We start from the raw sequence: 24,935 nt of genomic DNA, 5'->3' as shown, positions 1-24,935 counted from the left end.
TTGCTAGACAGAAGATATCCTATAGAGTCTCTCATTTTAAAGCATCATACAACTAGGATTTCCAAATGCATGCACACAGCAATCAAACACAACACAAAATTTCCCTTGGCTTTGAAAGGCACTTATTTTATATCCACAGGACAGACAGGAGGTCCTTTGTAGACTTTTACTGACATCTTGTGGTGGCCACAGCGAGATTGCTAGATATTTTACCAGCAAGTACTACTATTACGTAATAAAAATAATAATAGTAATAATAACAATAATAATAATTAATAAAGGTTTTCTTTTCTAGTCTATGCAAAAAAGGAAAACAAACAAGTTTTTGTTGCAAAATGCATTTTAATGTGTGTGAAATTTGGCTGGTGTGATAAAAAGATATATATGTTATTTTTTCATAAGCTGCTGATTTAAAAAGGCAAATAGCACTTTTGTATAAAAATAACAATAAAAATGTGTTGAATATTGAAGCGGCCACGTGTTTGTAGTTATTTCTACAGAAAGAGTAGTTTTTTTGACATCTTTTATAATCTAATCTCTCTGCCATCGGCTCTCTTTATTTTTTACGAAATATAATCTCCCACGTGATTTACAAATCAGAATTCAGTAATCCATAGATGTTATACAGGCCATGCATCAGTAATTCACATCGTGCTCTGAAACCATTCATAAGTTTTTGGGCAGTAGTATTAGTGATTGATGAATGTTTAAGGTATGCCTTTGTGCCAGTAGGTGACAGTGTTTGACTTGTTAATGTTTTCATTCAGGGCTTTGAAAGAAGCTCTGTAAAGTTAACCACAAACATAACGGAAAGTGGCCATATGCTTCAAAAAATAAGACAAAAATAATCTGGTAACTCAAAATGCACACAAAAAAAAAAATTCCTGCAGTATTATAAAAATGTAAAATAAATTTAGATTAAGAATTTACCAAAAAAAGAATATTCAAATTATCCAGCGTCCTTTTGGGTGCAGGACACAAAGAAATGAGGCCTACATATGAGGCAAAGATGTAACTGATTACCAGCTTGGCAGAATGAGAAAATAACACTAAAACTTTCAAGGGTCATAAAGGCCCATACAATGGCATATGTCGGTCATTACACTTCTAAGTTACAATATAACTCTATCAATGTAAACAGTGGCATTAGCAGCGGATCTTCTTTTAAGCCTAGTTTTGAGGACTGAGAATGGCTTTTATTTCTTGGATTACTTTATTGATTATATCTCACTTAATACACTTTCTTTAAAATCAGATAAAGTATGATTTGAACATATTTGTGGAAATAACAAAACAATCGAAATAACAAACAAAAAACAAAAAAAAAAAAAACGGGAACAACAACAAGAGAACAAAAACAGTTACTTCCATTTGCAAATACCTGAGTTATCTAAAGGTTGTTTCAATGTTACCGTTTAATTAAAATATTGTAAAGTCAATGTACAGCATATTACTCAGAACATATACAAGAAGTCCCTTTACACTGAAACACGTATTTCTGTACGTACATATTTGCATTACATTTTATTCCAAATAACAGATAAACGCCTTGTGATGATTATTCATCACAATACCTCCTGAGAAACATTTATTTGTACCTTATTTTAAATATATCTGTATTCAATTTAAGTACAAGTCCCTCAAACTGCTTTGGCAGCACTCAAAGGTATAAACTTCCCTTAACTTAAATACTCGTTTTGGGTTTTATTTTGAAAATCCGTACCGGATATAGCCTGCCGTCATATACAGAGTTTGTCTGTTGATGTTACTGCTGTGAGGTCCCGTGACAAATTTCATTGGAACTTTTTACGGCCAGGAAAGACTGATGTTTCCTGCTTCTCTGACTTAATTGACGCTTATGGGCAGCGAGAAATACACCTACAGTTTGGAGTTTAAGGGCTTCTATCCGAAACAAAACTAGAATAATGCTCGACAAATAGACGGTTTAAATACCTCAGAAGAAAACATCCACACTGGACCAAGAGGAACAGATGAACGCCGCATCAAAATACTGTACGGTACGTGATGTCCATGTAAACGTAACCCTGCTCTCGCTTTTATAACGAAGTTTTGGCTAGCAGTTGGTTGATTTGTTGCCTAGCATACGATGCTCCGGGGGAAATTGAAGTTACGAAACAAAGTTTGTACCAGAAGAGGTGGGATAAATGTAGACTGTTACATAACATTGACTTTTTTTGTTCGGAAACAACAGTTAACGGAAGTTTAACCGTCGCTGACTAATTAACTTAAGCTAGCCACGGCGTCACTGGAGACAAAAAAAAAAATTATTCAGTTTATTGATCAAATTTACTGTCAAGTTTACAGTCTGTGAAATGAGTATGTTAGGACATGCCTACATTTTCATTTCGTTTATGTACGTGGCTGTCTGTATTGTGCCTATGTTTGTTCTGCCCCTCACATAAGGTGTACTTTTTCCAGTAACACACGTGATTCGTGCAGAGATTTTTGAGCTATCCCGGTTAGGTACACAAATACCCTCAGGTAAAAATCAATATCATCTTAATAATTACAGGCGTAATTAACTTTAAAGAAGGTGAGGCTTTTCTAGGTACACGATGTCCACTAGCATTAACTGTTCTCCTATTGCAGAAACCTCCTGTCACGTCTCGTTGTTGTCTCTCTATCTATCTGTCTATCTATCTATCTATCTATCTATGTCAGAAGAGGTCTTGTCCACACTCACTGTTATGTCATTCAAAAAGAACAACAGTAATAAATAAATCTGTGTTGATATCAGGGAAATTGAGTTTGGAAATATCAGGATATGAGATATTGGTACATAATACAAACATTGCAATCATTGCTATTTTAAATAAAATAAAATAAAAAGTTCTAAAGCTTTAAGCGGCTATATATATTTCATGGCACATGCTTAGCCTGGGGAATTTAACCACCAAACTACCTAAAATGCACCAAAATACTGGCAACCGGTTGGCATTGGTGGCATTAAAACATTGTCAAGGTATTTGTTCAATGTAGACAGTATGCAAGAGTTTGAATGAAATGTTTTGAACAAAAAATTACGCAATACTGGGCGCATAGTTCTTTTATTTTTGTTGCAGTGATATCATAAGGTATTGAAATTGTTTGGGGTTTTTTTTGTTTTGTTTTTTTTACCCAAGTAAAATTCTGGCAACCTAATAGAGATTGGGCAGCCATTGTTCAGCTCAGTTAACCTTGCAAAGCAGATTGCCTGGCCAGATTCCATATCATCTGGCAGCCAGTCTGAGATGATTGTGCCAGGTTTGAGAAAGACTGGACCAGTCAGTGTCATTTTAGGAGAATACGTGGGTAGCTACAGGCAGGGTTTAGTCGTACTGGAAGAAGGTCGGTAACACCTGCCGCAAGTGTAGTGATTAACTTGGACTTAGCTACAGTATACTGGGAGTTTTATCAGAACTGGACAGTTTCTTTATTGAAAGCAGTGTTAATTTCGTTGACTAAAACTATGACTAAAAATGTCCATCAACAGCCTTTTTTCCATGACAAAAACTAGACTAACAAAAATAAATCTGTGATGACTAAAACTGGCAAAAAGTAAATTTAGTTTTCGTCAATATGAGTAAAACTAGTCTAAAATGTAATGTAGTTTTTGCCCGGCATTCAGTATCCATGATATTTCTCCACTGTGGGTAAATCCGTCAAAAAAATCAATGCAGCTGTAGCTATTCTGCTGTAGAAAGCAGGGACCCCAGGTTTACCAGGGTGCATGGAACACACTACCATGACTTGGTACCAGACTTAGGCAAGAGAATAAATGCTTGGACTAAAAGTAAAGACTAAAATGTGAGGACTTTTTATGGACTAAAACTAAAAGGGATATAAATGACTAAAATGTAACTAAAACTATAATACATTTCATTTAAAGGCTTAAACTAAGACTAAAAAAATACAATTAAAAATAGCTGCCAAAATTAACACTGATTGAAAGAAGAGCAAAGAATGTCATTGAAATCTTTTCATGCAGAAGAGGTGTTCTATTACTTCTCCCAACCGGTATCTGCATGAGCTTTATCCACCAACAAGCTCCACCATATGTAAACCACAAAGGTACCTGGCTGCTGAGCTCATGTCACCTACTGGAACTGTACATGCATTTTGTCTTTTCTCTCAGATTGGCCTGTAATGTGACAGACATTGGACAGTTCATCCAATCACCTTCTGAGAATTTTGCAAAAAGTCCTGCCCTTCCTAAACACTTTGTATGGGAGGTTTCCCAGATAAATATGAGTTATATCCCATGCAATGGATGTATGAAAAATATATCTGTATCATATATATGTTGACAAAAAAATGTTTCTTCTTATATATTCCTTCTTGTAAGAATCCTCTGTTTCTGAGGACCATATTTACCCTCTTTGAAAATATATGAAAATATGAAAATACACAGAAATTCTGTTTCCTTATGAGCTGTGGAGGTTCAGGGTTGATTTCTCGACGTAACAGGTAGTTATATAGAACATGTTTTGTATAACATGACATATTCTGTGATATGAGCGTGGCAAGAGAGATCATATAGGTTTACAAAGCCCAATACCTGCACTTTGTGCATGAACTCTTGTGATGAACCTGTGTTCTTTCAGTGCGTAAGCTGTTTCTAAGAGGAAGTCAGCTCCACAGTTTGCACAGAGGCAATGTCTGTTAGGCGTCTGGACAGTCAGGTTAGGTAAGGAATTTGTCCAGATGCTGGGGCTGGTTGCACGAACTGCATGAGGTTGACTGAGTTCATGCTCCCTCACACTTTTCCTGCTGCACTTCCTTGTTCACAGATCTGTCTGTGTTGCATTACGAGGAGACAACTTCAAATAATAATGTTTGTCACTCAGCTTAATCTGAAATGAAGTAGACATCACTTCCTCATCAGGCACGTGTAAAGGTATGGTTATGCAGAGTTAAAAACAACCTTATAATAAAGGTTTGGACTGACAGATCCTCTCTGAAAGGTTACCTTCCTTTTTCAGGTCTTTGTCTGGTTATCCCATGTAACCATTTCAGATCCTGTCAGTCTTTGTTTACCAGTGGATGCGTGCTTGATTTGGCTTTCACATCTCATTTGCCATTGTAGACTTAGTTCTGCTTTGTTATTGGCTAATAATGTCTGGTTACGCATGACAGACAGCCACACACTCACATTCACAGAGAAAATATATGTTCAACATCCTCATAGGATATCCATAGCAAAGATGTGTGTGAGCTGAGCAGGAAGAATGCTTGGTCTGTGCCTGTGTTGTAGCCTGACATTTTTGTGCATGTCAGCACTGGCTAATTCATGTTGTGGCATGAATGCAGATTCACACTGAGCTCAAACGCCGTGGTTTATCATCAATCTTTACTCAATTTTCTTTTCCCACATTTGTTTTTGTGCTCTGTAACAATTGTCCCAATGTGTGTTTGTGGGTGTGGTGAGCTTTAGCATTCCACATGAAGGAGTAGCATTGTCAGCTGAAAATGTAGGTTATATATCGGTGTAGGTTATACGTCCAGCCTTGAACGTAGGCATTTCTGGAATGTTAAAAAGCGAGTCTTACCCAGTGACATTTAGAGTCATCTGTTCTTGGTTTCATTTACCGTGAAGGCAAGTACACATGAGGCATTTCAAAGAAATACTCAGGTACGGATACACAGATGTGTACCAGTTGGTTTTTTTTTTTTGATAGATAAGTTGGAAAAAAAACAGTGACGACCCAGTTGGTGGAGAAGAAACCTGGTAATTATATATATTTCAACTGTTGTGGTGTTGTTTTCCACAGTAATTCTGTTTTTAAAGGAATGAAAGCACAATGAATCAATAAGTCTGAGCAGTTTGTAGCTGAATCATCAGACCTAACTCGGCTCAAAGTTTCTTTCTTTATTATTCTCATTTCTTATTGTGCTATCTTTTTTATCTTTGCTATCAGTCCTTAAAGATGTCCGTGTTTTATTTTGTGCAACACAGAGCTCATTGTCTTCACAGTGTTGTTGTAGCTCTCAAAAAAGCATGTAATGCTTTGCTTTACTCTGTTAAAGTATATTTTGCACATAATGTACATGTAATTTAAAGAAATAATTTTATCACAACTGAATTTCTATATGTGAAAAGAAAATAATTCATTGTTTACAATGGAATAAAATGTTGATTGTCTTATTTTATGTCTGTTTCTAAATACAGACAACTAGTTTGTCACAATAAGAGAAATAAGTCAAGTCTAGCAAAGGAAACACTTGGTGCTCTTTACAATAAAAGAGCTCTATATGGCTATAGCTATTGGTAGTGATGTCAGCTAAAATGAGTTTGGAAATATAACTAGGCATTTTGGGTAGCAACACATATCCAATATTGCTCATCCCTTAACTTGTGTTTAATTAGAGCTAAAAATAGTTCTTGATCAACAGCTCAAACAGTAAAATGTTTCTCAGGGATGACTTAGATCATGGGTGTCAAACTCAAAGCAGGGGCTGCATTCTGAATTTCGGTCTAACCTTAGAGCCTAACAGGGTCAACATTTAACCATAAACTGTCAACCTTATTATCAACAGTAATAGATTATGGAAAGAAAACTTTGCCATCCATCCATTCATCTTCTTCTGCTTCCGGGGCCAGGTCGCGGTGGTTGCAGGTTAAGCAAATCAACCCAGACATCCCTCTCCCCAGCAACACTTTCCAACTCATCCTGGGAAATTCAGAGGCGTTCCCCGACCAGACAAGTTATATAATCCCCTCCAGTGCATTATGGGTCTTCCCTTAGGTCTCTTCCCAGCTGGACATGCCCAAAATATCCCCAAAGGGAGGCGTCTAGGAGGCATCCTGATCAGATGCCCAACCACCTTAACTGGCTCCTTTTGATGCGAAGGAGCAGCAGTTTTCCTCCTAGTTCCCTCCGGATGTTTGAACCCCTCACCCTGTCTCTAAGGCTGAGCCCAGCCACCCTGCAGAGGAAACTCATTTGGGTTGCTTGTAACCACGATCTCATCCTTTTGGTCATTACCCAGAGTTCATGACCATAGGTGAGAGTTGGAAGGAAGATTGACTGGTAAATCAAAAGCTTCACCTTCCGGCTTAGCTCCCTCTTCTCCACAACGGTCCAGCACAATGCCCACAAAACTGTTGACGCTGCACCGATCTGCCTGTCAATCTCACACTCTCTTCTACTCTCACTCGTGAACGAGATCCCAAGATACTTAAACTCTTTCACCTGAGGCAGAGACTCACTCCCCACCCGAAGGAGCACTCCACCTTTTTCCGGCGGAGAACCATGGCCTTGGACTTGGAGGCGCTGACTCCAATCCCAGCCACTTTGCATTCAGTTGCAAATCGTCCCAGTACCTGCTGGAGGTCCCCCATTGAGGAAGCCAACAAAACCACATCTGCAAAAAAAATTTGCACTGATGATAAATGAAAAGTCAAAACGATAAGCTTAAAGGCGCAAAATCTGAGATAAAAAGACAAACTTATTTGTTCATAAGGTCAAAACACTACATTAAATGTCAAAATAATGCAAATGTATGGAAAATGTATGAAATAGAAAGTCGCAATCATGCGTTAATGTCGAGATATGAGATAAAATTCAAAATCGTGAGTTTAACAGGGCAAAATATCAGCTAAAATTTTAAATTGTGACTATTAAAGGCCAAAATATGGGATTAAAAGTCAAAGTTAGGAGTTGAAAAGGTCAAAATGTGAGATAAAATTTGAAGTAATGAGTGAAAAAGGTCAAAATAGAACATAGAATTTAAGATTGTGAAACTTTGATATCAAAATGTGAGATAAAAGTCAGAATTCTAAATTGAAAAGGACAAAATATCGGATAAAAAGTCAAAATCATAAGTTTAAGTAGTAATTGTGAGATGCAAAATTAAAAATGTGACATAAAAAATTAATTTTCTTTCCCTGTACTTTTTATCTAATTACTTATAGTCTTTACTTGTTCCACTTTTTTGATTTAACAGGGATATTTTAAATCATCAAGGATAAATTTGCATTTCTACATGGGAGGAAATCTGCAGACCTTATACTAGCGGGCCAGATATAATAAAAATATGATGTGATATCTGTACTACAGGCCGGATTTGGCCCCAGGCCTTGAGTTTGACACCCCTTGAGTAGGTTATAGTTTTATCCTTAAATGTGTTTTTCAAACATTTTACACAAAGCTCTCTGCTTTTAGCTTCTCAAATGTGCTGGTTTATGTGTTTCTGAATGTCATATGTCCAAATTTTGATGGGTTTTAGCCCTACAAACAGTTTTCAGTTATTTTGGAAAACAGCCTGCCAGCTACTCTAATGAAATACCTCCAGTTTCTTATTCACTTGTGTAATTTAGGATTTTACAATAAAGCTTAAGACACTTTTGATAAAGGGAAGCAGTATAGTAGTCAGTGTTTCTGTGGGTTGTCTTGATAGATGTGGTGAAAGTGAAACAAAAAGACAGTCAAAATAGAAACAAAAGGAAAACCCAGGCCTGTAATGAAGAGGGCATGAAGGTCTGTCTGAATGCATGCATGCATTTTAAAGAGGGCCGCTCTTTCGCCTTACCCTCACCCCCGACGTGAACAGAATGAGACATCCCTTCAGGATGCATTCAAGATCAATATGCAGTCGGGATTGGTTGACCCTGAAGCAGGTTTTCCGTGTGTTGTAAGCAAACAACAGCAACGGTTGTGCCTAGAAAGACAAAAACTACTGAACAAGCTGGGCTGACCTCACCGACGTGAAACAATGGACAAGTCAGAGCAACAGATAAAGAGCTTTGTTGTAAAAGAAACAGACATTGCATAACTCGCAGAGAGGAAAAGAGATATTCCCACTCAGTGTTTACCATTTACTCTATACCAATATAAACATTGTGTTTGGACATTTATGTACAGGAAAATTTGTATTTGGATCAGTGTTACCCTTTTTGAAGGAAAGAAAAACCTCTTTTTGTTCCTACAGTTGTCAGCAGAAGGAGTATAGCATACGTCTTTAAACGTTGAGGAAGAGTGACTCCAGGGGTCTCACTCTTGACCTATTGTGTCACTACAGCTTCAAAGACCCCTGGAAGTCTATTTAAAATGCCTCTCTACTGACCGGAACAAGAGAAAATGTCACAGACACAACATGAGTAAGAAAGCTCTATGTTTGAGTCTGAATGAGTTTACATGCTGTATAGAGATGTGAAATGAATGTACAGATAGAGAAAGACGTTTCGCACTCATGTGAGGGAGTTGAAAAGAGTCATTAAGCAGTCATTCTCTGGTGATATTTGTCTGTTAAGGTGTCAAATGAGAGGGAGGATGAGGTGGTCATGCTCAGAGGAAGGAAGGAGGGAGTTAACTGGCTGTTCAGGGGGGAGGGAGGCTGCCTGCTGTCATGCTGCAGCTCACTGACCTTATTGCTCTTACCTCCACTTCTTGCTACAATCTTAAGCTCTCAAGAAACCAAAGAAACCACTTGTGGAGGTTTTATACCATCGAAGCACTTAAGAAAAAGACATTTGTGATAGAGATGCACCTTTGTGAAAATCTAAGTATTGTTTAGAGCAACAATTTAAGCAATAGTCAGTTCTGAATGAAACACATTTTAATTACCTCTTACAAATGTTTGTACCTGTTTTTCAGATTATTTAGTGTATTTAGATAGCTGCTAGTAGTCTTTCCTCTTGAAATATTCCTCAAACATGTCTCTAGAAGCTGCACATTGCTGATCCTTCTTAGAAGCTGTGTAAGACTCCAACACTGCTGGCATTTCTTTCATGTTAGACCATGTAAACCAGTGATTCTCAACTGGTCCAGCCTCAGGACCCAGCAGTCTGTTTTACAACAGATTGCAACCCAAGTTAGTTAATTGAATATGCTGCAGTTTGGAGCATGATTGGACAAAAACACCTGATATGAAAAAAGAAAAGGGACAAAACTGAAAAATGTCATACCCTCTTTCCCGTCATTATGTGCCAATTTTTGACAATTTTCCAGAGAACTTGTGAAATTATGTCATTATGATAGGAAAAATAGCTGTTAGTGCAAGAAGATGAGATAAATTAGTTGAAATATTGATCAAACATTTAGATCCACCAAATTTCACTGTAAAACAGGATAAATGAAAGGTATTGATCCATGTCTAATAAGGACTTCAGGAGTTTTGCAACCATTTTTTTCCCCAGAAACCAAGTCGCAACCCCCTGAAAACTGCTCCGTGACCCACTTTTGGGTCCTGACCCACCAGTTGAGAACCACTGATGTAAACAAATCAAAGTTTGTTCTTGACTTCCTCTGCCCACTAAGAAACCTCTTCTCTGTATCAACAGTTGGGTGTACTAGCTTGTAATATCAAATTGATGCAAAAAATCACGTTGGCTATTGAACTTGGTGCAATGCTAATTATTTGCCAATTGGCAGACGTGTACAGAGCCAGTATTGGCCAGTGTCAGTGTTCAATCAGTGCATTACTAATGTGCAAGTCTCTAATGGTTGACATTTGTATCAAATGCCCATTGATAGTGTCTTTACATCTGCTTATTTGCACAGAGAAGATTTAAGAATATAGCCTGGAATAGTGACCATTTCTTAAAAGCCATGTGTGATAGCCATGTGCTACTTCTACATAAGCAGCAAGAAACTACACTGATGGATGAGCTTACACAGTAGTCAGGCTTTTAACAGATTAGTAGTCATTAGGAAGTGTAACAGATCAAACATTAAAGAAGGAACTTAGAAAACAGAAATGAGACTAATAAATTATAACTGCTTAAATGTTACATTTGGGTTAAGTCCAGTTTTAGGTAATGTTTGCCTGGAATTTAGACAATGAGCAGAATAAGATGACCACTGTCACTTTCCAAATAACAGAGTGCTCTGTTCTTTCTCTCCTCTGCAGCAGTGACCCATAATGGGGACGGGTCAGTTGCACACTTGAAGCCTTATCCTGACGAGGACACATTACTTTATGACCTTCCACCTTTGAATGCCTAAGGCCCTGAGATGGAGGAGCACTCCAATCACCCCAGTGTCAGCATCCCCTGCCACAATGAGCAGAGGGACAAGAAGAAGCGTTACACAGTATGTGCACAATTTGTACTCAATATTGAATTTATAGTCTGGAGAAACATAGTTCAGCAGAAGTCATTTTAACATGCATCAGGTGTTTTACATGCTTTTACTTTAAAATGATAAGAAACTCAAATTAAATCCCTACATTAGCATTTAATACTATTCTTGGTTTCCAGTAACCTTTCTTGTCTTTTGCAGGTTTACAAAGTAATAGTCAATGTTGGGCAGCAGGAATGGTTTGTCTTCAGGCGATATGCAGAGTTTGATAAACTCTACAACACAGTGAGTGAAGGAATCATGCCATTTAAATTTTCTGAATTTTGAAACACACCTTTTACATTACATTGAGAATAATTATAGACTCCCAACCACAGACATCCCCACCCACTACATAATTTTCTCTGGTCCTCTTTTATCTTTACATGCAGTTGAGGAAGCAGTTTCCATCTATGAACCTAAAAATTCCAGCTAAGAGGATATTCGGGGACAATTTTGACCCCGGTAAGTTTGTGAATTAGGTTGATGTCAGCTATGTCTTTTAGGAGCTTACAGCAAAAACAATCACAGTTACTTTTTATATCTAAACAATGTAAACCTCTACCCAACAGAATTCATCAAACAGAGAAGAACTGGGCTGCATGAGTTCATAAAGCGGATTGTTTCACATCCTCAGCTTTGCAACCAGTAAGTGTTAATATTCTTAATGGCATTGTTACCCCACATCTTGAATTTATTAAAAAGAAACCCTTCATGATCAGACAAGTTCATCTTGTTGGATAGATATTTGTATCTGTCATATGTATATTGAACTAAAAAAAACTCACTGATATCTGCATTTTGAGTATGTTTTGGTCCACACTGGTAGCATGATGTTACAGTGAAGCAGTGCTCCTCACCGTTCCTGTGCAGCAATGGCTGTTTCAGACTAGCAGCCAGTGTTAGGGCTGCATTTCAGAGACGCTGCACGTCTCATGCATGGAGAATTTTAAGATTTAAGGTCTCTTCAATTTTTTCTTGCACCATGAGCGATTATCAGTCCAACTAGACAGGAAAATGATAAATACAGAGCCATATTTACCTTGTAGCAAATATTTACATCCACATCGGTAGAACATGTTTGAAATCTGTTTCTTGATGAACCAGATGAAGGCCACGCTCTAAAATGTGTCCGTCTAATAAAGATTTTCCCCAAACTTCTACTATTTATTAAGCTTTCTGTTTAAACACTGTTCAAAACATTGCAGGTCAAGGTAAACATAGTAGGAAAACACTTCCGGTTTTCGCTTTTTAAAGTAACAGCCCACTTTAGCATTTCTTTGGAGAAACTCCTTTCATATGTACATAATGCTTTTATTTTTGAAAAGCTACTTGCGCTTCCACTATACACTGAATAAACCTCCAGTCACTTGTAGGGAGGTTTATTGAGGTAAAACTTAGTAGGAATGACAGAGCTTTGACGGTAGGAAGACAAAGCCAACACGCAGCAAACTCATGCCTGGTATGAAAGCTGTTATGGCAGCATCAGCTGCAAGCAGAAGAAAACGTCTGAAAAACTGTTACTGTGGAGCAACAGAGAGGAGCGCTGCGGCACTGTGATGTCACACTACCAGTGTGGACCAAAACATGGCAGCCTCCTGGTGAGTTTATAAGATCAAAATGCAAGTATCTAGTTATTTTTTTTAGTTTTGTATACATATGAGAGACACAAATATCTACCCAACAAGATGAACTTGTCTGATCATGCAGCGTTCCTTTAAAAAGGGGGCTTCTATTGTTTGTTTCCATAGTTTTATGTGATCTTTTTATTTTTTTACTGTAAAATCTGGAATAAAAGCTACACCAGTAAATAAGATATTTAAACTGTTTTCTTGTGTGACACTTTGCACTGGGTTCACCAAAGTCAACTATGTGCAGTTTTTTCACTGCAGCTATGTTCCTCCTTTAATGCCTTTTTATGCCATGTGGAGTTGACAGTCCTCTTAGCTACCAGACAGTAGTCGAGCTCTCATTCTGTGGTGATAGTTGTGAAGTACAGCCCCAGAGATAGCCAGAGTTTTTCTGCCTACTGCTGCTGGCGATTTGCTGTCGTAAACTGAAGAGTCTTTCAACCAAATCAGCTCTCCACTGTATACTACTGTGGGCTGAAGTTGTAAAGTGGCCTTGTATTCCACCGGAAATACGTCACACCCTGCCGTGCATAGAGCCCATAGGGCCACATTTTCAGTTGCTTCAGGTTGGATGCAGTGTTTGATGGTTGTGGCTACACTAACTTTCATGCTTCACATCACAGCATTCCATACTGGTATATTGGCTGCACCAGTATAAACATAAGATGCAGCCAACCTTTTGGATTAAAAATTGGCATTAACAGAACTCAAAACCAGATTTTTACAGGCTTTAGCTTAAATTGGTTTAAAAATATGGAATTCCCCTTCCTAAAAAATGATTAAGCTGTTGTATTACTTTTATTGAACTACTTATATCTCTTCACCTTACAGCCCAGATGTGAGGACCTTTCTGCTGATGGACAAAATGCAGCAGTTTTCAGACGCCTCTGAGGATGAGGACGACAAAGTAAATAACCAGTTTTAATTTATCACTTTGTGCTTTCCTCACATAAATTCCTCACTGATATTATCTTTTCAGTTAGTGTGGAGTAGTTTGGCCTCCACCTCTGTTTGTGTAATGATCGGGCTGTGATACGGAGCTGTTGATTCAACCTTGTATGTATCCAAAGGAGTGGTCCAGACTTTATTGAGTCAAAGTAAATACACACAGTAAACAAGTCATCCTTGAGTCACTGTGGTCACACAGATTAGGAGCGATCAGCGGGGTGTAATTATTGAGTGTGTTTTTCAATTTTAGCCTGTAGCTACAACTAATTTTGATGATCTTATCAGTAATATAGCCAGAAACTCACTTTCGAGTACAGAAGCATCCATAACTTCCCTGTTTAGCGTAGAAAAGTTTTTTTCATGTCAGTGCTATATTATGTTGATGTAGACATGCTGCTGATTCCTCCCTGACTGACTCAGTTTATCACATTCCATAACCAAGGATCCTTGTACTCCTCATCAGTGCAATCTGTATTACAAAGTTGTCTGGTTTTCTCTGACGTACAGGACTGATAAACACCTGTTTCTTTTTATATATAAATCCCTCATTGGTAGGGGTGTGACGACATCAAAACACCGTGAGATTTCTCGTCACGGAAAAATCAATCTTGCGATATAAATATTGCGCAGCCACTTGGAGCAGCAGCTCTCCTTACAGAAAACAATGCCAAACTGGAAGTTATAAAAGATCACAAAGATGCCCTGGACACTTTAAATCTGTTGGTGAGAGAGCTAATAAAGAAACAGAGTTGATCCGTGATCAATTGAGATGACTGTTTCAACCCCCGCCACCTCCCCCGCATGTGCTTCTTGGGGCCACACATGATCCGTGTATGCATCATCATAACGATGTGAAAGGATGAAATGCTGCTGCTGGAAACCTGTGCAGTCTCCCTGAGGAGAGCATAGTGTTTATTTAGTTCGTATATGCGCAGACTCGCTCATAGTGCAGTAATCTGTGGCTTTGTAATTTTGAGTCAGTCGCTGCTTTGTCATGTCTCCTTGTCTCACCATCTGTCAGTCACTCATCCATCAGCTGTTGGCTGTGCTATCATCAGTCAGAAGCCTTACATGAGTAGATCAACGGGCTGTTGTATACTGCAGCAGTAAACTAAACCATTCTCCATTTGAGCACCAGACACCATTGTTTGCTTCAAAAAAAGCGAAGTACTAGCTCCAGTTAAACGCCCCGTGCTTGTAGTCTGACAGCAGACAGAGCAAAGACGCACACTCACTCACCAACGCACATGCATTAACACACACTCATCTGTGCGTCATGTCCAACACTGTCAAAGCTCATATGAGAAAAAAGACCACAAAACGGAAAGATAATGTTTCTCTAAATGACAGCAAACATGTTATTGACAGAAATATTTCTTTTGAGAGTTTTAAATATGGATGTCCTTAAAGAGAGACTGATGCTGCTCTTTATATGTAGGTCTGTTGTAAATAATGTTTAAAGTACTTTCAAAATAATCTAAATGCTTTTATTATTTATAATTAAATATAATGTTAAAAATAATTATTGTAATTGTAGCGATGAGTGCATGGTGTAGTAAATTAAAGATTTTGTAGACTGTTAAAATGAAAGGTTTGATTTGAAGAGCATTAAAATGTACAGTCTGAGTCAGAGTTAGACCAGACAAACTGTTTGGAAGCACTGATAGCCTATTCAGTACAACGGGAGTTAGTTTAAACATTTTTAATAGACCTGAATGCTTTGCAATTATGACTTTCAGTTGTATAAAGGACATATTATCCAACCATGTATTTTTTTTTTTCCAAAATTAAAAAAAAGTTTGTAAAATCTCGTCTCATCTTGTGTCTCGTGGGCCCAAATCTTGTCTCGTCTTGGCTCGAGAGATAAGTGTCTCGTCACACCCCTACTCATTGGACATATGGGACAGGGGCAGGTATATTTGTTAGAAAAGCTTGAAAAATTTTTGCATAATATGTCCCTTTTAATAGTTGTAATTGTAGATTTTTTTTTTATAACTCAACATTATAATAAATGAGGGAAACCTCAATGATTATCAAGGATTAAAGGAAGTTTTATGATAATGATGAAGTTTTTTACTGTTGTTTTACAGAACAACTCTACCTCCAGAAACATAAACCTGGGACCCTCGGGAAATCCACAGTATGTTTAACAGCATAACTTACTTTTAGAACCTGTCAGCACAAAAACTTTGTTTTTTCTTCACTATTCTAAGCTTTGTAGTTAAAAATGTTGTGTTATTTATATTTCAGTGCCAAGCCCACAGACTTTGACTTTTTGAAAGTCATAGGCAAAGGGAGTTTTGGAAAGGTAGGTAACAATGCAGTACTGGACTCACTGCCACTTTCTGTTCTTTCCAAGTGTGAGAAAGCTCGTGGTGTCATTTTCAGTCAACTAAATATTCGTTTTATAATTCAATAAGGATAAAATTGGCTGACATTTCTGTTGACTTTTATATAAAGCATTTAAGCTAACATCATGCAATGTTTCTGTGTTTTTCTGTCTGAAGTTTTAGTTCTGCATGTACGGCATTTCCACTCAGGAAATGACAATCAGATCAAGATTGTCTTTGGCCTTCCCTGCTGATGCCATAATCAACTTTCCCTCTCCTCCTTAACATTCAGGTTTTCCTCGCAAAACGAAAGCGCGACGGAAAATACTATGCAGTCAAGGTCTTACAGAAAAAGGTCATTCTAAACAGAAAAGAGGTAATTTTACAATCCTATATGATGACCCGTCCATATTTTAAACATGTGAATGTGAATTATCATTTAACTACATCTCTGTTCCCAATCAGCAAAAACACATCATGGCAGAGCGAAACGTTCTGCTGAAGAACGTCAAACACCCTTTCCTGGTGGGCCTTCATTATTCCTTCCAGACCACGGATAAACTCTACTTTGTCTTGGATTTCGTCAATGGAGGAGAAGTGAGTTGTTTCAGTCCAGTGAATAATGTGCTCACACAGATATGAGTCACAAGGTCAAGAAAAGCTGAGCATGGCAGGAACACAGGAAGCATGTACCCAAAACCGAACATTTCTCGAGGCAGCAGTGTATGTAGTGTTCACACCTCTATATGTGACAGCCTAATTAAAGCTCATGACATTATCCAGAATAGTACAAGTGTGACTTCCCTTGTTGAACTCCATCAGGCATGATCAGCATCTTAAAAGCTGCCATGTGTGACTGAGTGCGTGAGTGTGACTTAGTAAAATCTGTATACAAGCAAATCTGCATCATGCCCTTCTGATACGATCAGCAACATATAAATGAGATCAGATCAATATTTAAACTCCCCGTTCAAAGATGCATGTGTCAAATACAGATAAAGAATTGCTGTAAAAAACGTGGTTTAAGAAAGTTTTATTGTATTTGCAATAGAATTATATTTAAATAGAACATTTTCCTTCTCAGCTTTTCTTCCATCTTCAAAAAGAGCGGACCTTTCCAGAGCCCAGAGCAAAATTCTACATAGCTGAAATGGCAAGTGCACTGGGATATCTACACTCTCTAAACATTGTTTACAGGTATGTTTTTTAATGATCTCATGCTTAGTTACATTTAGCAAATTCCTTTAAGGTCTGAACTAGAACTCCTATAGCCACCAGTGTTAATTTTGACAGTTATTTTTAATTTTAGTCTTAGTCTTTTGATTACATGTCTTTTAGTTTTAGTCACATTTCAGTCATTTCTACCCTTCTAAGTTTTAGTCTAGTTTTAGTCCTCACATTTTAGTCTTTTCTTTTAGTCCAAGCATTTATTCTCTTGCCTAAATCTGGTACCAAGTGATGATAGTGTGTTCTGTGCACTCTGCCCCTGCTTTCTACTGCTAAGAGACAAAAGAGATACAGATGCATCGCTTTTTGACAAATTTACCCACAGTGGAGAAACAACATGGACTTTTAATGTTTGACGAAAACTAAATTACATATTAGCCTTGTTTTAGACAAAAAACTAAAATTAAGTTTTGTCAGTTTAAGTCATCAAAGATTTACCTTTGGTCAGTCTTAGTCTAGTTTTTGTCATGGAAAAAAAGGTTGCCAACGAACATTTTTAGTCAGGAATTAACACTGATGGCCACACTAGCTATGTCTACATGGACCACTCGTAATGAGGATGAATGCCTTATCTGAATAAAATGCTTAATGTCAGCACTTCATTTGGGAAAAAAAAATCCTTTGATTCAGCTCATCTGGAAAGAAATTTTATTCCAATCAAGAGGGGTGGTTTAGGCTGATAGTCGTTCGGATCAGTGTCCATGAAAACACTTGAACCTATCTCTCTCTGTTCAGGATGAGTTTTGTCATATTGAACATGCCTGCCCCACGGACAGACCAGACAGAAACATGGCGGGAGCAAAATAAAACTGGTCTTTTGCTGAGACAGTTTTTTTATTTAAAACTTAAAAAGAACATCAAATTGTTATTAGATAATAAAAGATACAGACACAAAATAGTAGAACAATCAAATATTTTGCGCAAATGGGAGTTGTTAAAAGAGCGACTGCTGGCAGTTAATTTACAACAAAGATGAAGAATTTCTTCTTCTACAGCAAATTTCCGATAGATATGACCAGTGGGATGATGCTACACAGAGCAGTGTTATTCAAATTGAATGTATGATGCATGAGCACACACTTCTGAATGGGATCATGTCTTTTAGACACAGAAGTTTAAATCTCTAATCAGAATAAATTCATTTGGACTGTGAGAAGAATGCTCATGTAACCACAGCATGTTAGGTCTGCTGAAAGATCTGCTGTCTATGTTCACACCGCAGTTAAAATTGACCCAAATCTGATTTGTGCTCATATGTGAATCATGTTGGATTTTTTTCTGACCATGGAAACTGCACAAATCACACTGAACCTGACCTTTTCATATCAGATTCAGGCCACTTTGAGCCAAGGAGTCCAGCACTCATTGAAAAATTAACAAGGTTAGGTGTTAGATCTCATAAAAGTTGGGGTGACAGTTTTATACAAGCAAAACTTGAACTAACCTGTTTTTGGAAGAACTTTGAAAGAAATGGCCGATCATGGCCCCAGAAGGAATGTGACTATTAATGCCAAAGGAAAGTGAAGAGCATTAATGCTAATTTTTAAAAGGCTGAAGACTCTCATCAGCGTAGTGGTCGTGCTCAGATCACGTGTTCATTTTGCAAGCTGGATTGTTTATTTTGGAAATAAACCCAGCTGTCAGTTTAGGACTGTGACCTGTTTACACATCAGTCTGAATACAGGCAATATTAAATATGTAATATTAACAGCCAAACGAAAAATCCGATCTGAGAAAAAATCAGTTTTGAGCTTTGAGTGTGAACATAGCCTACATAGTAATTCTTAATGGCTGTTATTGCTGTTGTGAGGAAGTTGTCAGTGAGTTACAGCATGCTTAAGAAACTAACTTTTTTGCATTTTCTAAAGCAGATCATATAATTACAGGAAGTGATACTTCTCTATATCAAAATTAGGATGCGATCTTTGTCAGAAAACACTACTTATCCATAGACAACATGACATCAATATAGGGATGAGATGAACTGTTCGCACATGGTGGTGGCAAATAGATTCTAACCAGAAGTTCCACACAAGATTCTTTTCATGTTTGAGGTAGAAAATGGAAAAAGTTCTTAAACATTTGCTTTATTTTTTTTTTTTTTGCTTTTTTTTTTTTTTGCATTTTTACATAGACAGCTTTACAGACTTTCCTCAGCTGACCTTGAATTCTTTATCCATTAAATATTCGCCTCCTTCTACCTGGAAGTAGGAATGGCTTTTGACAAAAATCAGAAAGTCTTTCAACATTATGCCTTTCCTGTTTTTACAATGTTAAACAGTCATATCAACATAAGAACAGAACCAAAGGAGGAAGGAGGTTGCTCCTTGTGAATGTCCAGAGATCATACGTCAAATAAATACATCCAAGTATTTAATAAAAAAAGAAGACATGATAAACTATTGTCACATGTATTAGGTAGGTTCAAATAAATTCAGGCATTATAGGTTTTACGTACTCAATCCATTTAGACATGATTGCAGTAAATTTTATCCTTTTGCACTCTGAGGGAGGACAGTTTTTCCATCCTGTATATTTTGTGTACAATTTCAATCCTTTCCTCATATGCTTTTTACACACATTTATCTTAATTGGACTTTAATGCTACAAGTTAAAGGTGGAGTGTGTAATATTTAGCCCGGTAGCCTGTAGCAGAAAAGACTCGGTAAAAATCAAACACCATATGAATAACTATGCCTATCTGAATCACCTGAACAAGTATCATGTTTTCATTTTTTGTTAACTTAGAGTAAGCCTTTTATTACAGTTCCACAAGTGAGAGAAAATAACAGAAACTTATTTGTTTAAACTCTACTGATTGCCACTAATCTTATCAGAGGTTGCTATCTAAAATCTAGCTGTTTGATGTTGCTAATATTACCCAGTTTAACACACTGCACCTTTAACAAGATAACAAAGTTACCTTGTGTTATATCTCTAAAGATGTGACACATACTGGCTCCACTCAAATCATTACACTCAGAGCTGCTTTTTGTAAAGGTAGTTCAGGAGTTTTGGTCACTTTTAAGCTGATTACAGTCATCAACAAATGGTGTTTTTAAGTCACTGTGTATATTTCTCAGCATTTTAATAGTTAGGCAGGAAAAATTAAAGCGTGGTTTTGAAAATACAAGCTGATATTTTTTTCTCTAGTGGCTATTCAAATGTTTATAAAGAGATCTAACTTAAATATATATTTATTTATTCATTTCTTGCAGAGATTTGAAGCCAGAAAACATCCTCCTTGACCATGAAGTAAGTTTTTATGTTTACAAACACAGCCCTTTTGAGCTTATCTATAATTATAGAATCTGTAATTACCATAACAGACTGCACAAACGTCATTGATCTCCAGTAATCTTCGTGTGAGCAGATAGGAGCAGTCTCATCTGCTGTCCTAGCTGGACAGGGGAGTGTGTGATCTGATTAGCTCTTAATAATGATTTTCCTGCCCAGCCTTATTGGGAAAGTGAGGGGACAGTGAATGGGACTGACTGAGCAGCGCCTCAGCCAACATTCCTGTACAACAATAGAATCCTCAGTCCCACAGGATAATGAGCTGCTTGTGTGGCACATGTTGTCTAAACGTGTCTGTGTGCTCTCTTTTAAGGGGCATATCGTTTTGACTGACTTTGGATTGTGCAAGGAAGGCATTTCCCAGACAGACACCACCATGACTTTTTGTGGAACACCTGAGGTATGGTGACAGAAATTAACAATCATTAACCAAGTTTTGGAGTAAAGCAGGGTTAATAATTTTACATGTTTAAGTGCAGTTTATCTGGGAGCTATAGCACTGTATAGGAATACGAGTCACATTTTCTAGAGGGGAAAATATATTTGTATCAGCAAAAATAGTTATAGATATAAATTGAAAGCCACAAAGTTCATATTTAATCATTACACTTGTTTGCTTTTTCCTACCAGTACTTAGCTCCAGAAGTCCTGAGGAAGCAGCCATATGATAACACAGTAGATTGGTGGTGTCTGGGGTCAGTGCTGTATGAAATGCTTTTCGGTCTGGTGAGTTTAAACTTTGAGTTTGAAGTTTACAGTGGCTGTGTATTGCTCCAATCATTGGCTACTGTTGCTGACTTAAATTTTTAGTTTTAACGTAATACATTGCAGGAAAATTAGTAATTTATTTTAGTGCCACACTCAATTGCATGCCCTTTTTTTCTTTACTTTTCTCCTAGCCACCGTTCTACAGCAGAGACACGCATGAAATGTATGACAACATTCTCCACAAGCCACTGGTGATGCGTCCTGGTGCGTCCAGCACAGCCTGGTCTCTCCTCCAGGGCCTGCTGGAGAAAAATGGCACGCACAGACTAGGATCAAGTGATGACTTTGTGAGTAATTTAGTAAATGGATAGTGCAGTCACATACATGTCATGAACAGCAGAATTTAGCATGATGGAGCTCCCTCTGGTGGCCAGTCTATGTACATTCTGTCATGCCTTTTGTCATAGATAGCTATAGATGACTTCTTCAAAATCAGCGTTGTAAAAAACTCCTTTAAATGCCAAAGCTATAAATGTTATATTTTCTGTATTTTCAGAATGAGATCAAGGCACACAGCTTCTTCTCCTCCATCAACTGGGATGACCTTGAGCAGAAGAAGATCCCTCCCCCATTCACGCCAAATGTGGTAAATATTCAGATTCAGATTCAGATGCAGACAACTTTATTTATCCCAAAGGGCAATTCAGTTTTTGCAGTCTACCCAGACCATACATACAACCACAAACAGCAAACAGAGACAATAATAAATAAAAGTCAGTACATGACAGAGATGCTCATTGACACATCGACCCCCATGTGACCCTTTTAGTAACAACACACTCAGGGTCAGGCAGGTTATAATGCACATTTAAGAATAGCAGCAGAGAAAAGAGAACATAAATAAAATACCCAAGGTACATTATGGATTACATCATAAGTTTACATTCATAGAATGTACGAACGAGCCACCAGCATAAGCACACAGTTTTAACCACCATGTGGTTTAGCGCCAAACAAGGAAAAAACACAATAATACAGAGCTATCAGTTCATGAGACTACCATCAAGATTTAACAGCCTGATGGCAGAAGGAATGAAAGACTTAGAATAACAGTTTCTTCTCCTACAGGGCGCGATAAAGCGGCGGCCTGAGGGCATTAAAGTAAACTCAGAGCACAGGATGTGGTCATTTTGGGAAATGATTCCTTTAGCTATTCTGACCACCTGTGTCTCCCACAAAGAGCGCAGATCTCTCTGCTGGACTCCGGTTATTTTGGACTCCAATTATTTTGGAGCAGATTAGTTTCTTTTTCAATAATCAGAAACCTTCTCAGTATTTTACATTGGCGTGGCTATTTTATGACAGCTCCTAGTAACAAAGGACAAATTCTTACTAATGTTCCACTTGAAGTCTGCAAATATAGTAAATTTAAACGCTCTCTGTTTCTGACTGTAGCAGTAATAGTGTGTAACCAGTTGACCCATGACCCAAAACTTTACTTCAGTGAAGTAACAATGGGGGTTGCCCTATCAAGTTTGAAATACTCAATAAAAAGGTATAGACTTGATTTTATGTATGAACAGAATAGTTTATTGCTCACAACCTTTTTAGTTTCCTGATTTAATCTTTGAGATGTAATTCCCCTTTACTCTTTTATTCCACTGTAAAGCCTTTTATGAATTCAAGATTTAATGTGATATCATTCCTTTACTTTTTCACTAGATTAAGTGCTTATTAAGCCCCTGCATGTGTTGTTTGCTAATATATCTCATGTGTTTGTCTTCTCCAACCCCCCTCCTCCATTTTTTACAGAGCTCTTACTGTGATATCTCAAACTTTGACCCTGAGTTCACAGATGAGATGGTCCCCAACTCCGTCTGCTGGTCTCAAGATCACTCCATAGTCAATGCCAGCGTTATGGAGGCAGATGATGCCTTTGTGGGCTTCTCTTATGCCCCACCTTCAGATGACTCATTCCTATGAAACATTCCCAGTGACGTCTTCACCCCCTTAACCATCTTAACTTTTTTTTGACTAAAGGGAAGAATTTATACCTTGGATGAACTTGTTCTATGAAGCCAAAGCAAGCAGCTGAGAAGACACAGCACTTACGAGAGTTTGGACGGAACATGTGCCAGAAAAATCTTTATATTTTACAAATTTGTATTTATATAAATGTATAAATAATGACATAAAAGATGATATTTTTAGGAACTAAGGACAGACATTCCTCTATAAATGCTATTCCTGGTGGTTTCTATAATGAGCCTTTATGAATAAAGCCTTAAAATTATCCATGAATTAAATCAACATACAATTTACTGAAAGACTTGAAATATTCACTGGACTCATAATCACACCATTTGACTTTGATAGTGTCCATGTCCAGTCGATGCAATTACTGTAAAATAATTCATGTGTAATACTCATTTTAATTCAGCTGGATAGAGATTACTTGAGAGACCACTGAATAGAGCATTCTGGTTAATAGGTCACATGTGTACAGTAGTCTTCCACAGTTACCTTTCAGGTTGTCACAGTTTGTTTTTTATTTGATATTTTAAAAATATTATTATTCATTGCCTTAATACATTTACAGAATTTTGAAACCCACAGTGCTTTGCTTTGCCTTACATTTTAACAGGCTTATACTCTCGCACAGTAATAAAAATATCAAAAGCAGTTCTTAAAAAGTGTGCCTGTCATTTGTAGAAAGAGTATATGTACATATACATACATTATAACACAAATTCTACATACAAATTACTAAGTACTGCACAGTTTACTCTGAGGGCGAGGCAGGGGATGATTGCCCCCTGAGTATCCTAATGATTGAAAAAACCTTGTGTGCACTTTAGGATGCCCCCCCCCCCGTTAGCAAAATTAGAGAAAATGCCCTCTTTGGTACCCTCTTAAAGGGCAGAATTTGCCAAAGTGCCACCTCTGGTGTTTTCTTAGTGGGCAAAATTTGAGAAAATGCCCTAATTGGTACCTTAGTAGGCAATATTTGACCAAAAAATAATCATCTTTGGTGCCTTTCGAAGGGCCAGTATTCATCAAAGTGCCTTCTCTGGTGCCTATGTAGTGGGCAAAATCTGATAAACCTCTTTGTTAGTGCTTTATCAATGGGCAAAATTGGGCCCTTGGCACCCTCATAGGCAGTATTTGACAGAGTGCCCTCCTTGATACCCTCCTGATGGGAAATATCTTTCAAAAAACTGCCCTCTTTGGTGTTCTTTTAATGGGCAATATTTGACAAAATGCCCTCTTTGGTGTCCTTTTAATGGGCAATATTTGACAAAATGCCCTCTTTGGTGTCCTTTTAATGGGCAATATTTGACAAAATGCCCACTTGGTGGTCAAAATTTGGAGAATGGCTTCTTTGTGCCCTGGTAATGGGCAATATTCGAAAAAGGGTCCTCTTTGGCACCCTCTTAGTCAGGGCTGTCCAAACTTTTTCCATTGAGGGCCACATACAGAAATATATAAGGATGTTGGGGCCACTTTCATATCCGCAAGGCAAGGTATATGACCTTGATCAAGTCAGAAGCAGAATAAAGAAGGAGCTGGGGTGGAGGAGGGTTGGAAGAGCAGTTTTAATAAGGCATCATGAGAGCAATTGGTCAATAGCATGATTAGAACAAATCAGCTGATCGGGGCAGAGCTTGACTCTGTGGCCTGCCTAAACTAATGCGAAATGCTCGATTTAATGGTTGACAGGGCAAATACATAAT

At 37.7% G+C, this 24,935-nt stretch overlaps 1 protein-coding gene across 1 annotated transcript; it reads left to right on the top strand.

The window, feature by feature from the left end:
• Nucleotides 1-1,766: 1,766 nt before the first annotated feature.
• Nucleotides 1,767-23,883, top strand: sgk3 (serum/glucocorticoid regulated kinase family member 3). Its single transcript, XM_041814607.1, has 17 exons — nucleotides 1,767-2,018; nucleotides 10,852-11,033; nucleotides 11,223-11,306; nucleotides 11,453-11,525; nucleotides 11,633-11,708; nucleotides 13,523-13,598; nucleotides 15,730-15,779; nucleotides 15,890-15,947; nucleotides 16,262-16,345; nucleotides 16,435-16,566; nucleotides 17,054-17,166; nucleotides 20,415-20,451; nucleotides 20,807-20,893; nucleotides 21,124-21,219; nucleotides 21,393-21,548; nucleotides 21,758-21,847; nucleotides 23,014-23,883. The coding sequence occupies exons 2-17, from the start codon at nucleotides 10,956-10,958 to the stop codon at nucleotides 23,182-23,184; spliced, it is 1,461 nt and encodes a 486-aa protein (XP_041670541.1). The 5' UTR covers nucleotides 1,767-2,018; nucleotides 10,852-10,955; the 3' UTR covers nucleotides 23,185-23,883.
• Nucleotides 23,884-24,935: the final 1,052 nt, after the last annotated feature.

The sequence above is a fragment of the Cheilinus undulatus genome, linkage group 19, assembly GCF_018320785.1.
Source record: "Cheilinus undulatus linkage group 19, ASM1832078v1, whole genome shotgun sequence".
Classification (NCBI taxonomy): Eukaryota; Metazoa; Chordata; class Actinopteri; order Labriformes; family Labridae; genus Cheilinus; species Cheilinus undulatus.
The sequence above is the reverse complement of the archived record's forward strand: the minus strand, read 5'-3'. Positions and strand labels throughout refer to the sequence as shown.

Excerpts from the sequence above, each read along its gene's own strand:
- sgk3 (XM_041814607.1), top strand. The coding sequence starts at position 10,956 with ATGGAGGAGCACTCCAATCACCCCAGTGTCAGCATCCCCTGCCACAAT. Across the intron at positions 17,167-20,414 it reads TCTCTAAACATTGTTTACAG|AGATTTGAAGCCAGAAAACA; the intron begins GTATGTTTTTTA and ends CATTTCTTGCAG. Across the intron at positions 21,848-23,013 it reads CCCCATTCACGCCAAATGTG|AGCTCTTACTGTGATATCTC; the intron begins GTAAATATTCAG and ends CATTTTTTACAG.